Source organism: Bos javanicus, chromosome 15, assembly GCF_032452875.1.
Source record: "Bos javanicus breed banteng chromosome 15, ARS-OSU_banteng_1.0, whole genome shotgun sequence".
Lineage (NCBI taxonomy): Eukaryota > Metazoa > Chordata > Mammalia > Artiodactyla > Bovidae > Bos > Bos javanicus.
In genome coordinates, this window is record NC_083882.1 from 28180824 (window position 1) to 28196232 (window position 15409).

The following is a 15409-nucleotide window of genomic DNA, read 5'->3' on the forward strand; positions in this document are numbered from 1 at the left end:
TCTTGGGTAAATCAAGCCCATTCATGCCAGACCAGGGTATCAGGTGTTGGGACAGGGGAGGATACTAAAAATATTTAACACCTGACAAGGCATGGAAACAGCTCAGTCAAAGCTGAGCAAGATCCTAGAGACCACTTGCATGTCTTTAGTGGCTGGGCCCTAGGAAAGTTGCAGAGGTCCTATATGAGAGAATGGAGCATCCAGGGTGGAAGGGAACATGTATTTACCAACCAACTATGGAATTGTTCAACTGTCTTAACCAGCAACATGGTTTTACCAGTGTGGACCACTAAAAGTCAACCTGGTGAGGGCAGGCACAAAGTCTTAGGGACACAGAGGAAGCAGCAGTGAACAACTAAGGAGGTTTCAGAAGGCTGGAGTGAGTGCTCCCTTCAAGGGGACATGGACACCCTCTCTCATCCAGACAGAGCTCCAGGCCAGTGGAGAGTGGCCTGCGCAGCTGAGGAAGCACAGAGAAACTCGCCTACCTCGGAGCCGCTTCAGCCGCTTCTCTTTCCTCTTCTTGCGAACGATGAAGAGCAGCGCCACCCCCAGTGTGGCCAGGATGACCGGGCAGCCGATGGTGAACAGCTTCTTCACGTCGTCCCCCTCGCCTTGTGCAGACTTGATGGGCGGGATGGTGCCTGAACGGGGGTGAGGAAGGGAGTCAGATGCCCTAGGAGTCGAGCGTTATGCAGAGTCTCATGGGCAACATAACTCTTGGACCTCTCTTGCTGCCTTTGGTCTTACTCCAATCTCTACTTCCCAGGTCAGAGCCCCAACTCTCTCCTCTGCTCTCCCCAAGTTCTCATCCCATCAGGACAGCCATGAATGGTTGTGTAGTTTTTATACTGAATATGATATTAAAGACTCCTAAAGGTCCATCTAGTCAAGGCTATGGTTTTTCCAGTAGTCATGTATGGATGTGAGAGTTGGACTGTAAAGAAGGCTGAGTGCCGAAGAATTGATGCTTTTGAACTGTGGTGTTGGAGAAGACTCTTGAGAGTCCCTTGGACTGCAAGGAGATCCAACCAGTCCATTCTGAAGGAGATCAGTCCTGGGTGTTCTTTGGAAGGACTGATGCTAAAGCTGAAACTCCAGTACTTTGGCCACCTCATGCGAAGAGTTGACTCATTGGAAAAGACTCTGATGCTGGGAGGGACTGGGGGCAGGAGGAGAAGGGGATGACAGAGGATGAGATGGCTGGATGGCATCACCGACTCAATGGACGTGAGTTTGAGTGAACTCTGGGAGTTGGTGATGGACAGGGAGGCCTGGCGTGCTGCAATTCATGGGGTTGCAAAGAGTCGGACATGCCTGAGCAACTAAACTGAACTGAGGCCTGTTTTAGAATCATCCTGAACCCTTTCAGAGATAGTCTCCTGCCTGTTGGAGTTCAGTGTTCATTTCCAGAGAGTAGCTGATGGGCTTAGATTCCCACATCCAGCTGGTAAGGTTGAGGGATGGTGATGATGAGGATCACAGGAGACAGAAGTCAGGGCAGTGGGATCCTGTGTTCTCTTCCCCAAATGGGGGCAAAAGCCACTCAACACCCTGCAGTCTCTCCCTGCCCTCTCCCCCATGGGTGATATCTGCTAACCCTGGGGGCTGCTAGGAGATGTGATGAGTGAGTTCTCCCGCTGACAGAGCCTTCTGCCAAGCCCTGATGTTTACTTGTTTCAAAACCTCAGCTAAGAGTCATCTTCTTCATGAAGTCTTCCTTCTTTGAGCAAATACCCTGAGATGCCACTTTTATTCTGTTTCCTTAACACACAGGTAGATTCAGTTACGCTTGTGACAGCTGGTCCCTATGAATTCAGCCTTCTATGTGCCTTAAACATGTGTGTGCATGAGTGTGAGGTATCCACATGTGGCAGATACCAGCTGGTGCTCACCAAAACACCCATGGGCTCAGCTACATTCCCCAGACTTCCTGGCAGTTAGGTTAGAGCCATGTTATTAGTTACATACAACAGAATGCAAATAGAAACGATGAGTGTCCAGCACCCCCTGGCCAGGGCAGTTAGGAACTGCTGTGTCTTTTCTGTCTCTCTCTCGTTGGTGACCTTGGAAGCTGCTTGTTCAAGATGGCCTAGCTAACATGGCGAAACAATGGTGGCTAGCCAGCCCTCACATTATGAGAGTGAGAAATCTTTATTGGATCAAGCCATGAAGCTTTTAGTGTTTGTTACTGCAGCATAGGTTACCCGATCCTGGCTAATGGACCATCTTAACAGAGTGTTCTTATAGAGCAGGACATCAACTACATCTCTGCCTCCTCTCATCTCTTTAAAGCAATGGAGAGCAAGGGTTGCACCTTCAAAGACCCTCTATTTTTTTTTCAATTTTATTATTTATTTGGCTTGCTGGGTCTTAGTTGTGGTATGTGAACTCTTAGGTGCGGCATGTGGGATCTAGTTCTCTGACCAGGATAGAAGCTGGCCCCATCTCCCTGCATTGGGAGCGTGGAGTCTTAGCCACTGGACCACCAGGGAAGTCCCAAAGATCCTCTGTCTTCAGTGTTACTGACCTGCCTGCCTGCCTATCCACCTGTGTGGTCACAGGTGCATCCCACTTATCTGCCTACTTGTCTGCTGCTCCTTTTGCCTGTCCTTTGCTTGCTTACTCACCCATCCGCCTTTGTCCCTGACTAGAGTCATACCTCTTTTCAATTTGCTTGTCTATCTCTTTAAGTGTCTGCCTCTAGGCCAGCTTCCCCGGCAGCAGCCCCCGCCCGCCCTTGCCGACTCACTGCCATCGTAGTCCAGGGTGGCAAACTGGGCGGTCTCGTTGCCGCAGCCAGCGCTGTTGCAAGCCCTCATTCGCAGCTCGTACCACGTGGCCTCCCGCAGCTCGGTCAGAAACACCTCCCCGGAGCTGTTGGCGCGCAGGCCCTGCCAGGCCCAGGTGCCCTTGGGCCGGTACTCCAGCATGATGGCGGTGATGGGGCAGCCCCCGTTGTTCCAGCCCTGCAGGTTAAGCCGAGCATGCGTGGAGTTGATGTGGGTGAAGAGGTGCTGGTCTTTGCTGAAGGAGGGCTCTGGGGGGCCAGAGGGAGAGACAGAGGTTAGAGAGACTGGGAAGGATTTCCCTGGGGCGGCTGGGACTGCAGTGGTTCCGGGGGATCAGTGGGAGGTGTGGATGGGAGTAGGGATGCTCCAGGGGACAGAGGAGGAGGAAGAAGAGGAGAGGGAGATGGACAAGGAGAGCAAGGCCTGGTCCAGGAGGAAGACAGAGGCAGGAAAAAGGAAGAGGTGAGCCATCTGTCTGCCACTCCTTGCAGGGAAGTGGGGCCAGTTTTTCCTACTATGATTTGTCCAGATGCTGCAGCGATGGAACTAGGTGGGGTCTCCCTGGAGTCTCTGTGCTTCCCTGTGCCCTTCTACCCCATCCCAGCACCTGCCACCCTGTCCCTGGCCTTACCCCGCCCGTGGGTCTTGGCCTCAATGATCTCACTGATGCGCCCGGAGCCTACGCTGTTCTTGGCCGCCAGCTTCACCTTGTACCACGTGCCGCACTTGAGGCTGTCCAGCCTGAAGGACCGCTCGCTCGAGCTGACGAACACATCCTTCCACTCCTCACTGTTGTCCACCGAGTACTGCAGCACGAAGCCTGGCCGGGAGGTTTGCCTGGCTCAGGAGGGGCAGGGCGGGGCCTGGGGTCCCCCAACAGCTGTCATGGGACTGGGCTCTGCAGGGGGCCAGCAGGGGGAACTTTTGGCCGTTAGGATGGCGTGGACGCCAATTAGATGCAAAACTGGAAGGATCTGGGGTGAGTTGTAGGACTCTCTCCCATCGGCTCTTGTGTTAGGGTTTAGAAGCCAGGGTGGGGAGGGGAGCAGAAACCGGAGCTGTGAGACTTCAAAGGGGTCCTACTGAGACCTTGCTACTCCGTGTACAGTCCCCTGGCCCCAAAGCATCACTTGGGAGCTTGTTAGACATGCAGATTCTCAGCTCCCCGAATCAGAATCTGTGTTCTTACAAGATCCCCTGGTGATTCATATGCATATTTAAGTTCAAGTATCTAGAACATTTGTTGATTTTATAGATTTGGAAACTAAGACCCAGAGAAGAAAACAGACTTCCTCAGGTTCACACAGCTCACCACTGGCAATGCGGGGGTGGGTGTTCTAAAGTTCAGACAGTCTAGGCTGGTATATTTTCCATGGCGCTTGGGTAACTCCCCTGTGGTCCAAACCACCCCTCTTCCCATCACTTCCAAAGCCTTATGAGGACAAGCAGTGGGAGTAAGTGAAGCGCTTCCTCTGCCCCGGCCCAGAATTCTCCGCACTCCTCATCCAGGCCCCCTCACCTCGGATGGAGCTGCCCCCATTGTCACCCGGAATCCAGGTCAGAGTGATGGATGAAGCCGAGGTTTTGGAGACAGTCAGACGGGGCTGGTCCGGGGGAACTGTGAGGGGAGAGTCAGGAGCCCACACCACAAAGGGTTAACCTCTGATGATGGGGGACAGGGGTGCCCTCTTCCTCCCCCACTCCTGCTCATTCTCCTCTCTACCCCTCCTGCCTCCTCTCCCACGTGTCCCCTCTGATCCACCGAGGGTCTGTCTCCCTGGTGGCTGGTCTTTTTTATTTGACAACCCCTCTGTCTCTGTCTCTTTCTCTCTCTGTCTCTCTCTCGATGGAATTCCTCCCGCTTAGCCATCCCTGTCCCCACCAGAGCCCCACCCACCTCCCAGGGTCTCATCTCTCAAGTCCCGCCCACCTCGAAGGGTCCCACCTCTCAGAGCCCCGCCCACCTCGCAGGGTCTCACCACTCAGAGCCCCGCCCACCTCGCAGGGTCTCATCTCTCAAGCACCACCCACCTCGCAGGGTCTCACCTTGCACTAGAAGGTTGACAATGATGGTGTCGAAGCCGCCAGTGTTGGTGGCCGTGCAGGTGTAGTAGCCTGAGTCCTCAGCCTTCACCGCGCGCAGCAGCAACGTGCCATTGGTGTGGATGAGCCGGTGCCCGTCCATGGACACGGGGATGGCTGAGTCCTCACTGCGGGGGGTGGGGGCGGCTTATGGCAGGCATCCCCTCCCGGAGCCTCCCCCAGGTCTGCAGGCAGTTAGAGCTGGGAGCAGTAAGGCACTGGCTCCGGGACCCTAGATTCTTGGTTTTCACTCAGCGCTTCCTGGGGATATCTAGTAACCATGGCCTCTTCAACCACCCAGGGAAGGGAGATCCATGGCAGCCGACAGGGGCAGCCAGGGAGGCCAGGCTAGCACATGAGGGTGTAGCCATGTACCCAGCAAGGGCCTCCCCAGGGCTGGAGATGACTGAGTCAGCCGGAAGGGAAGGACATCAGTTCTCTTCATGGCTCTTCTGCAACGCCCATCTCTGGGGGTCACCATCCCTAAAGGGTCCCGCACACACCTGTCCTTGGTCCACTTCACCGCAGGGGCTGGGTCTCCCACTGAATTGCAAGGCAGCCGCACATCTCTCATCCAGGGTGTTGTCACGGTGCCCCCGAAAGAAATGATCTTTGCTGGGGCTAGAGGGAAGAGAGGATGAAAAGGACCCCATGTGTTTGTTTTCATTTTCAGAGGGGAAATCGTTCATTCAGCAGACATTTATCAGATACCTGTTTGGACCAGGTATCATAGGAGGCTCTAAGGAGCCACAGAATGAGTACAGTCTAGTCCCTGTCTTCGAGTTGCTTACCATCTAAGAGGGAGACAGATACTTCAGATCATTAGAGTGAAAAATACTATGGTGGGGGTAGGTACAATAGCCCTGGGAGCAGGAAGGAGGTGTGGAGGAGGTGAAGGCCTGGGGCGACTTCTGCAATTGGAAGCTTGGACTTGAATCTTGAAGTCAAAGAAGGAATTCATTAGCTCCCAGAGGATAAGAATGGGGGGAAGGGATAGTCAGGGAATTTGGGATCAACATGTACACACTGCTATATTTAAAATGGATAACCAACAAGGACCTACTGTATAGCACAGGGAACTCTGGTCAATGTTATGTAGCAGCCTGGATGGGAAGGGAGTTTGGTGGAGAATGGATACATGTATATATTTGGCTGGGTCACTTTGCTGTCCACCAGAAACTATCACATCATTGTTAATGGACTGTAAGCAGAGAAGGAAGGTGTGTTGAAAGGGGGAATAGAACTGAGAGAGGCACGGGGGCCTGAAACCCATGGTGAGCGGGAGGGCCTTCAGCCTCCGGGATGAGTGACCCAAGCCCAGGGTGACTGAAGAGAGGGCAGCAGAGTAAGGGTCAGAGCAGTGAGCGGGAGGAGAAGCTTCCAAGGCTCTGCTGGCACCTCGAGGAGGCTGGGCTTCCTCCTGACCTCACGAGGAGGCTCACAAGGAAGTAGTGACATGTTCAAAGTGGAGTTTTAGAGGAACCCCCGGCTGCCTGCCAAGGATGTTTGATGGAGCTCTAGAGACACTGTTCTAGAGCCAGTTCTGCCCTGTGGCTGGGGTTGGCTCCTGGGACCTCTTAGTGGGTGGGTGGGTGGGTGTGTGTGTGTGTGTGTGTGTGTGTGTGTGTGTGTCTGTCGGGGGGTGGGGGTCCTGGGTCCTTTCCTTCCTGGAAGGAGATAAGTTCAGGAGAAGGGGTTGGCAGCACCACTGGGAGGAGGGGTCAGGGGAGGGAAGAAACTTGAGGCTTTGTAGAAAGAGCCCCCAAATTGGAGCCAGAAGGGCTGGCCCACCACTCTGCTGTGTTTGAGGGCTGTGCTACCCTGCCTCAGAGTGTCCCCTGGAAAATGGGATGACAACCCTCGCGGCAGGGCAGCTGCAGGCCCTCCATTCAGTGCCCGCTGACTCCGAGCCTGAGGCGGGGAGGGCTGACGCCTCTTGTATCTCATCCAAAGGAAGCTGGTTACCCCTGGAGTGGGGTTAGGCTGAGGCAGCTGCTTCAGGGCTTGGGGCCTCAGGGTTATAGACACTTGTGGCTGTGGGAGGAGGCGGGGCCAGGAGGGAGGGCCCAGGGAGGCCCAGAGTCAAGGTAGAAGCTCGAAGTCTCAGGCTTGTGTGGCTAAATCCCGTGCCGCAGGGTTGGCATGGGGGAGCCTGGCAGCTCTGTGAGGTGGCCTCAGTCTTGGTCTTGGGTTGAGGCCTCAGAACTATCACTGCCTGTAGAGTAGGGGTACACATGCCCCCATGCCACACTTATGCCCAGGTCAGGGGTTCAGTGGGGCACCCTTGAGAGCAGTTATGTTCTTATTCACCCCGTGCACCCCACCCAGCCCACAGCCTCCTTCGAGGCATGCCCTCTGTAACGTCTGTGACCAGTGGGATCATGTCAGCCTGAGATGACCAGGCTTTGGAACAAGGGGGCTGTCTTTGCAGCCCTCTGCTCCATGGAAGCAGCATATTCCAACTCCATCCCCTCTGGAGGAGCTGAGCTGGGGGTGGGGCTAACACCCCTTTCTTTCACCCCCAGAGAAGAGTCTGGAGTGGGGGACCAAGGTGCATTCTGCTGGGTGCCCCGACTAGTGGCATGGCCTTGAGCCTGTTGTGAGCCTTTCTGGGAGTCAGGGGGCAGCAGAGGCCCAGTCTTGGTGGGTGCAGGAGGGAGGCAAGCGGCCAGCCAGCTCCTTACAGCCAGGCCACAGACAGGGTGGAGGGAGACAACTCGTGTTGGGGAGAACCGTCATTCTAGAAGGGGCCTTCTGGCAGTTTCTGCCCTCAGCCCCCGCCCCAGGCTGCTCACCCTTGCCAGCAGGCTCGATGGTCACCTTCTCACTGCTGTTGCCCCGGCCGGCGGAGGTGACGGCGGCCACCCACAGCAGGTACTGCTGCCCACGGTTTAGGTGGGCGATCCTGTAGAAGAGCTGCTCCGGACTTGTCTCATACTCGCTGGGTGCCTGCGGGGCAGAGGCGAACGCGTTCTAAGAGCCAAGGCCCCTGGGTCTCCACCTCCACTCTTCCTGGGGGCCCTAGGCTCAGTGGGGGCAATGGCCAGGGCGATGGGTGGTGGAGACAGGATCCTGCCTAGTTGGCCCTTTCTGGTTTTGGAGCAACACTGAACAACTTGCCCTGGACTTGGCCCTGGGCACTGATGGGCCGGCTCTGGCGGTTTGCTGGGTCAGTTTCAGTTCACCTCTTGGACTGATCTAGTCGCTGGCTGTGATGGCTTCAGGCCAAGAAATGTGAGTGTTTCGGGTGGGTGAGAGATGGCGGGAGACAGGAGAAGGGAGAATGGAGGTTGGGGGGGATCCCAGGAAAACCCTGAGAAAAGAGAGTGTCTGAGAAGAAGCTAAATGACTGCGTTTGCCTTACTAGGGTTGTAGACAGGCTCCCCCAGCCTGTCCCCACTCAGAGTCACCTGCCAGCCCTACTGCCTAATGTCTCCTTCATTCCTACCACCTGTTCCCGCCGCCCCTCCCCCCGCCCCCCCATTCTGGGGGAGGAAGGGGAGGGAGAGAGAACTACGAGAGCTTCACGGGGCAGCACTTTATTAATGATTATTAGTGGTATAGATCACCATATATATTTGTAGGTTATATAAATCTATAAAAATTTTTTTAACCAAATGACAGTTTTGACAAGTTGCCAACAAAACAATATCGGATCCCAGTGGTTTTACCAGTTGCTTTGATGAAAAGATTATGTTGCCTTGGAAACCAGAGGCTCAGATATTGAAATGAATTTGAGAAGGAGCTTTTGATAAGCGCTAGTTTGCAGACCTCCTGTCAGCCCCTTCCCTGGTGCAGGCGGGATGGGGCTGACTTTCATTTCATTTTATTTTTTGGTCAGCCGCGGGGAAGGGAAAGCAGGACAGCACCAGGGCCTCTTTGAAATCAGGGCGGAAGTCTAGGGAGGGGGAGCAGCCCCTGGAACAGATGGGGGGCCCCGAGGCCAGAGGGAGCTAGTAATTAGTTATTTTTGCAGTCAGGGGATGTTGCACACGCATGCCCCCATGCACACGCTCTCATGCACACGATGTGTAGACACATTCAAGCACATGCTGAGGGACAGATCTCCAGATAGACATGGGGTCACAGAGGGACATTCTTTGCCACCCATGGGAGGGCTGAGGGGCCCAGTGACTTGTAACAGGAGAAAACATCCTTTCTGGTCCCAGACCATCTGTAAGAAGATGCTCAGGAGAGGGTACAGGCATCCCCACCACACACACACAGAGCTCCCTGGCAGATCCCCCCTGCTGCCTCTCTCGTGGGGAGCTGGCCTTGGGCCCAGGAGCTCCCGGAAAGCCACCTTGAGCCCTGGTAGCTGGGAAGTCTTTTCAGGGTGCAGCGCTCGGGGACCGTGTGGGTATCTGCAGGTCATATCTGAGCACGAGGCAGGGCAATAAAGTAGCTTTGACACCTGCCTGCCTTTCTTACCGTATGGACCACAGTGTCTCTCATGGTTCCTGGGGCCTCAGTTTTCTCTCCTGCAAACTAAGAAAGCAATCCAGCTCCGCCTGCCCTGACTGGTCACAGTGAGGACTCCTGAGGCAAGGAGTGTGCCAGTCCTTTGTAAGTGGGGACATGTTCTTCTCTTTTGTAAACGGGGGCATGTGTTTCTGTGAGGGTGGAAGTGTGTGTGTGCATGTGTAGAGAAAAGTTAAGTATCCTTGCTTGTGTCTGTCAGTGTGTACCTGACTGTGCATTGTGTCCACACAGGGCAGGAAGGCTTTGGCTTCCCCTGGAAGGTATTAGCATCTTACCCAGGTCCTGGGTGCCTTCCTTTTAACCTGGACTTCCCCCTAATCTCCTGAAATCACTTTCAAAAACATATAACTACACTCCAAAATAAAATCACAGTAATCAAAGGTTAAAAAAAGGTAAAACTATGCAAGGAGAAACTATAGGTTAATTACTTACCTATTTTTCTAATCAAAAAATAAAAAATAGAAAATCACAAATAGAAAAGTCATAACTAGAAATGATTTATAAATTTGAATTGTATGAAAAGAAAACCTATGGTATAATGAAAACTGGAATAAAAAGGGAAGCAATGAACTGGCAAACACCTGCAACCTATATGAGCAAAAATGGTTATTATCTTTAATATGTAAAGAGCACTTAAAAATAAATAAGAAGAAAACCATGATCTACCCAAATATAAAATGTAGAAAGGACATGAATTGACAATGATCCAAAGATGAAAAAAGCCAAAAATCACATAACACACAATAAAATAATCAACTTAGTTTAGAATCCAACTGACAGAAAATGAAAAATATATAATCTTAGATTAGCATGTGCACAAGGGAAAAATACATGCTACTCATAATGCTGGTGGAAGTGTAAGTTGGTACAAACTTTCTGAAGAGTAGTTTGCAAATGTGCATGCAAACCTCAAAAATATTTATACTTTTTGTGATCCATGGATTCCTATAAAAATTTATACTAAGAAAATAAAACAATGAGTATAAAGACTTTTATGAAGAATTCTCCATGAAAAATTATTTATAATGGTAAAAAACTGAAAATAGATTAAATATAGAGCAATTCAGGGGCTGGTTAAATAGATTATATATATACAGGCACTCAAGATAATATTTTAAAAGAATATTTGATGTCAACTCTATTTCAATAAAAAGAATATTTAATGGTGTAGAAAAGTGCCTACATATACTACATGAAAAATGGAGATTATATAATATTTTATAAATTTTAATTTTAATTTTATAAAAAACCAAAACAAAACCATAGTGTATGTGCAGGTCAAGGATTGGAAGATTATACCCCAACACATTGCCAGTGGTTATCTTTAGAGAGTGAGAAGGCAAGTAATTTTTACTTTCTTCTCTATTCTTTTATATGTTTATAGAATTTTCTACAATAAAATTGTATTATTTTGACAAACAGCAAATGTATTAAACTGGAAACATTTCTAACAGGACTCAGTGCAGCTCTGGCTAGCCTTGGCCAGCCCCAGGGTGTAATTCCTGGTATCCTGCACCTCATGCAGTTTCCCACATCTATTCTGAGAATTCTGCACACACAAGGTCACGCACTCCAGTATGTATGCACACACTCAGACTCAGACACACGTGCATCTGCCTCTCAGCCTCTCATTCCCGCGGTCTTGCTTCATTCCATGTACATGAGTGTGCCCTCAATCCTGGAGCTCTTTCATAAATGAATTTGTGATGCAGTTGCTTGGAACCTGGAGTATATTTCTACAAAACGATCGCCCACCACCCATAACCACAGGTGGTGGTCAGGTGCCCTGGCCCCTTGTTCAGCCCAGTCCCTGCTTTGCAACATGGCTGAACTGAGTTCTCATCACGCCAGCACATCTGCCCCCCACCCACAGGAGAGAGGTGGTTCCTTCACGCTCGGGACATGAAGGGGAAGGAGGGAGGGTCTCCGGGTCTGCAGTAGCAGGAGGAGGGCATGGGAACCAGGGGCTCTGCTCTGGAGCCTAGAAGTGTCCCCCACCAGTGGATTGGGGCTCTTGGAGACTGAGTTAACAAGGACACTCTGCTCCCAGACACCAATCCCTTTGAAAGACTTCATTATGAGAGGAGGTACTGCACGTACAGACCCAAGCTGGAGAAGGAGTTCCCACCCTCATCACTTTATGAAGGGAAATTTGCCCAATGTCTAAGACTTCACAATTGCTAGGCTGCTAGCAATTCATTCATCAAATGTATGTCCTGGACAAGGATGTTCCAGGCACAGTGTTCTATGGCTCGGGACCTGAAGATGAAAAGATGCCGCCCTTGTCCTCACAGGGCCCCACAGACCAGTGCGGGAGACAGGAGAGTGAGCAGGTAACTGCCATTTAACACATGCAGTGTGTGCTAGAGGATGAAGAACGTGCCGCGGATGGTAGGATCAGTAGGGGCAGAGGTGCAGGGGTGTGAAAGGCAGAGCAGGTGTCCAGAATGGTGACCAGCCTAGTGTAAAAAGAGCCTGGAAGGTATGTGTGTACTGGGGGGAGGGGCAGGAGGAGAGGGGCAAAGGGGCAGAAAACACAGCTGAACATGTTAACTGGAAAATTGGCACACCCCCCCCACAATGACAGAGTTCTCAACCTAACATCTGCAGACCCCAGGACCCAGCAGTTCCTTTCACAGGCCCAACAGGAATATATGCACAAGAGCACCAAGAGGCGCGGAGCTCACAATAGCCCCAACTGCGATAGCCCCAAACGGAAAACTATTCAAATGCCTGTCAATGGATAATTATAAATAAACTGAGATATATACATGTAATTGAAAACTGTACAGAAGTGAGAGTGAATAATCTCTAACCACACACAACAATATGGATGAAATTCACAAATTCAAACTAATGTTGGGTCGAAGAAGCCAGGCAGATTTTATATATATATATATTATATATATATATATATATATATATATATATATATATATAATCCCAGGGACGGGGAGCCTGGTGGGAGGCCGTCTATTGGGTTGCACAGAGTCCGACATGACTGAAGCGACTTAGCAGCAGCAGCATGTATATATATAAAATGCATGCATGTATATATATATATAATGCATGCATCCATGTGTGCTCAGTCACTTCAGTCATGTCCAACACTTTGAGACCCCACGGACTACCCATGGACTGTAGCCTGCCAGGCTCCTCTGTCCATGGGATTCTCCAGGCAAGAGTATTGGAGTGGGTTTCCATGTCCTGCTCCAGGGGATATTCCCGACCCAGGGATCGAAACCAAATCTCCTGCATTGCAGGCAGATTCTTTACCCACTAAGCCAACTGGGAAGCCCATATATATTGTGTATTTGTACTTGATATAGTATTAATCTGAAGTCAGGATGATGGTTATACCTGTAGGGGGAGGGTGGTGACCTTCTGGGGTGTTGCCCTATTTCCTGCTCTGGGAATCCCCCCACTCAGTGCCTGGAAGTGCTATGAAAGTTCATGGGGCTGTACAGTCATCATATGTGTACTTTCCTGCATGTGAAATAGTGATGGTGAGGATGGAGAGGAGGGGGCGGAGTCACTGAAAAGACATTCCTGGGCTTCTCCTCTGGGAATAGAGCTATGGCCTCACTGGCGAGGAGTGGGGCTGCCTATGGCTCAGAGGGTAATTCAGAAAGACCACAGGAAAGCGGAGAGTGGGGGACGAGATGATGACACAATTACCGAGCAATTTCAGGGCAGCTTTCTGGGCTGTCAGAAGCTCATCTGCAGGTGCTGGGGCTGCCGTCACATCACTAGTTGCTGATGGAGGGAGAAGCCGGCCTTCTCCTGCTCCCTGATCTCCCCCATCCTGAGCACATCTCTCAACAGTACTCACGCCCCCGCCCCCGGGAGCACCCCCTCTGCTCCCCTCACTAGCCTGGAAGCATCCCAAGGGCACGTGTTTCTTTGCACTTGCTCTCACAATTAGAACAGGTATACTACAGATCAGCCACCCAGCAGAACTCTGTGACTGAGTGGCTGGAGATAAGGAAAGGGGCAGAGGGGAGGATGCCTGTTATGGGATGTGGGTGCATAGCCACCTGCATGAGATGAGAACCTGCCCTCATCCTCTCCTCCCTCTTAGCAGCCCTTGATGAAGGGCAGGGGCCAGCCCCCCACACTGTGCCCCAGTGCCAGGGGCCTCCTTACTTTATACTCCCAGGTTTGGGCAGGCAGCGCCCAGAGAGAGATGCCCTGGTCTTCCCCTAGCTGTCCCCCATCTTTTCCCCTCTTCAACTGGATCCATGCTGAGGGGGCCACTTGGGGCAGAGCTCCAGCAGCCCTCTAAGCCCAGACTGACCATGCTGAAAAGCTGATTCACTTCCAAAAGCCATGGGCTAGCGAGTGCTCAGTCCAGAACTCTGGGATCTGCTAGGAGCTTCCTTGGTCAGCCAGACCAGAAGAGCTGAGGCCCTGTCCTCCCTCTCCCACCTGCTTGAAGGAGACCCCTACTCAAATAAGCCTCCAGGGCTTGTGATAATCTTGTAGTCCTTGGAACGGAGGACTGACCCAAGATGGACTTGGGTAAGGCTTCAACCACTCTTTGGTGACCAGTGCCCATACTTATCCATGAATCAAGTCGAAACACAGATATAACCAGCCCCAGGATTTGGCCCAGAAGCAGCTGATCTATAGGGAACTTTCCTTTTCCCCTGTCCTGCTCAACATTCAGCCCTGGGCCCACTTACCGGCTGGCCAGACCCGGGGCTGGAGCAGAAGATGGTGTACTTGCGGATCACCCCGTTGGGCTTGGTTGGGGGGAGCCATGACACGACCACACTGCTGGCGGATGAAGGAACAGCTTTGATGCCCGCAGGGGGACCTGGAACTAAGCAGGGGGAAGGTGGGGTCAGTTTAGAGAATGGAGGAACAAAGCCTTTAGGAAACAATGACAGGTTGGAGAGATTAAGGCAGATTAATCTGGGAGAGCTTCCTGAAGGAGGCATCTTTGAAGCTCTGGTTTAAAGGAGGAGGTTCTAGCATGGCAAACAGTTGAGAGGATAAAGGTGATCATTAGGGGCTTGGAACAAAATCTCTGAGATGGAGGCATTGGGAATGGCCAGCTACAGAACTCTTTGGCCAGAACCAAGAACTTAAGAGACACAGGAAAGAAACAGAACCCATAAGGAATTCATCTTGATCCCAGTGGTCCTAACCTGATCCCCTAGCCAATGCTCTACTAACTAAGCTTGTATGTAGGCCAGATATACTGGTCACTTTGCTCTTTTTGGCCTGTGAGCTCCTTGAGGCTGAGGACTCTAGAGACTCACAGAGCAGGCCTCCTCCTGAGGGTCAAAGGTCAGTGGTCAGCCAGTGGGTGACTGTGCTTCCTGCCGTGTACTCAGGGTACTGCCCTTGGGGTGCTGGCTAGGCTCTTTCTCTTTCCAGGAGGGAAAAATCTTAGAATTGGCTGAGAAACCCATCCCGAGTGGATCTGAGCCTATGGACTGTGACCTCCCCTTGCTCCCATGTCTGGGCCTGCCTGGGACCCCAGGGCCTGGAGCCTAGCAGCATCCTGTTTCCAGCCCATACTCTCCTTCATTTTTTCCTTGTATTGCTGTAACTTGTCTTCTCTCCTGGGAGCTTTTATGCTCCTTTGAACGTTGTGATGGTATCCTATTCAACTTATGTTATCTCTCTGAGCCTCAGTTTCTCCATCTATATGGACCTAACAACCACATTAAAGGTTTGTCGTGAGAATCAGTGCTAATTAAGATAAAGCACCTGACATGGTGCCTAACACAGAAGAGACTCAATAAATCGTAACAGTTAGTACTTTTGCACTCCCTTCCTGCGCTCTCAGTTTTTAGCACCTACTGCAATTTTTAAAAAGTCTAACAAGTGGTCAACAATTCTAGGTTAAATAAAATACTTAGAAACAGTATCATCCATCCAGGGGCCTGAGCCCAGAAGCTGGCAGTCATCCTTGACTCTGCCCTTCCTCACTACTACAGCCTTGCCATTTATTTCTGCTAGAGGTCTCTGCTGTTCTGGGATGCAGGGGGTGGGTGTTTACGGATGGCCACGGGAGCAACTGCAGAGTTCAAGTCTTCTCT

The 15409-nt window shown here is 51.6% G+C and overlaps 1 protein-coding gene across 1 annotated transcript in view; it reads right to left on the reverse strand.

The window, feature by feature from the left end:
- Positions 1-15409, reverse strand: part of DSCAML1 (DS cell adhesion molecule like 1) — a 365157-nt gene that overhangs the window by 8129 nt on the left and 341619 nt on the right. Inside the window, exons 20-27 of the mRNA XM_061440430.1 lie at positions 14042-14181; positions 7670-7823; positions 5378-5495; positions 4839-5002; positions 4312-4410; positions 3424-3612; positions 2753-3040; positions 489-644 (exon numbers count right to left, since the gene is read on the reverse strand). Coding sequence (XP_061296414.1) covers positions 489-644; positions 2753-3040; positions 3424-3612; positions 4312-4410; positions 4839-5002; positions 5378-5495; positions 7670-7823; positions 14042-14181 — 1308 coding nt within the window. The remainder of the gene's footprint in view (positions 1-488; positions 645-2752; positions 3041-3423; positions 3613-4311; positions 4411-4838; positions 5003-5377; positions 5496-7669; positions 7824-14041; positions 14182-15409) is intronic.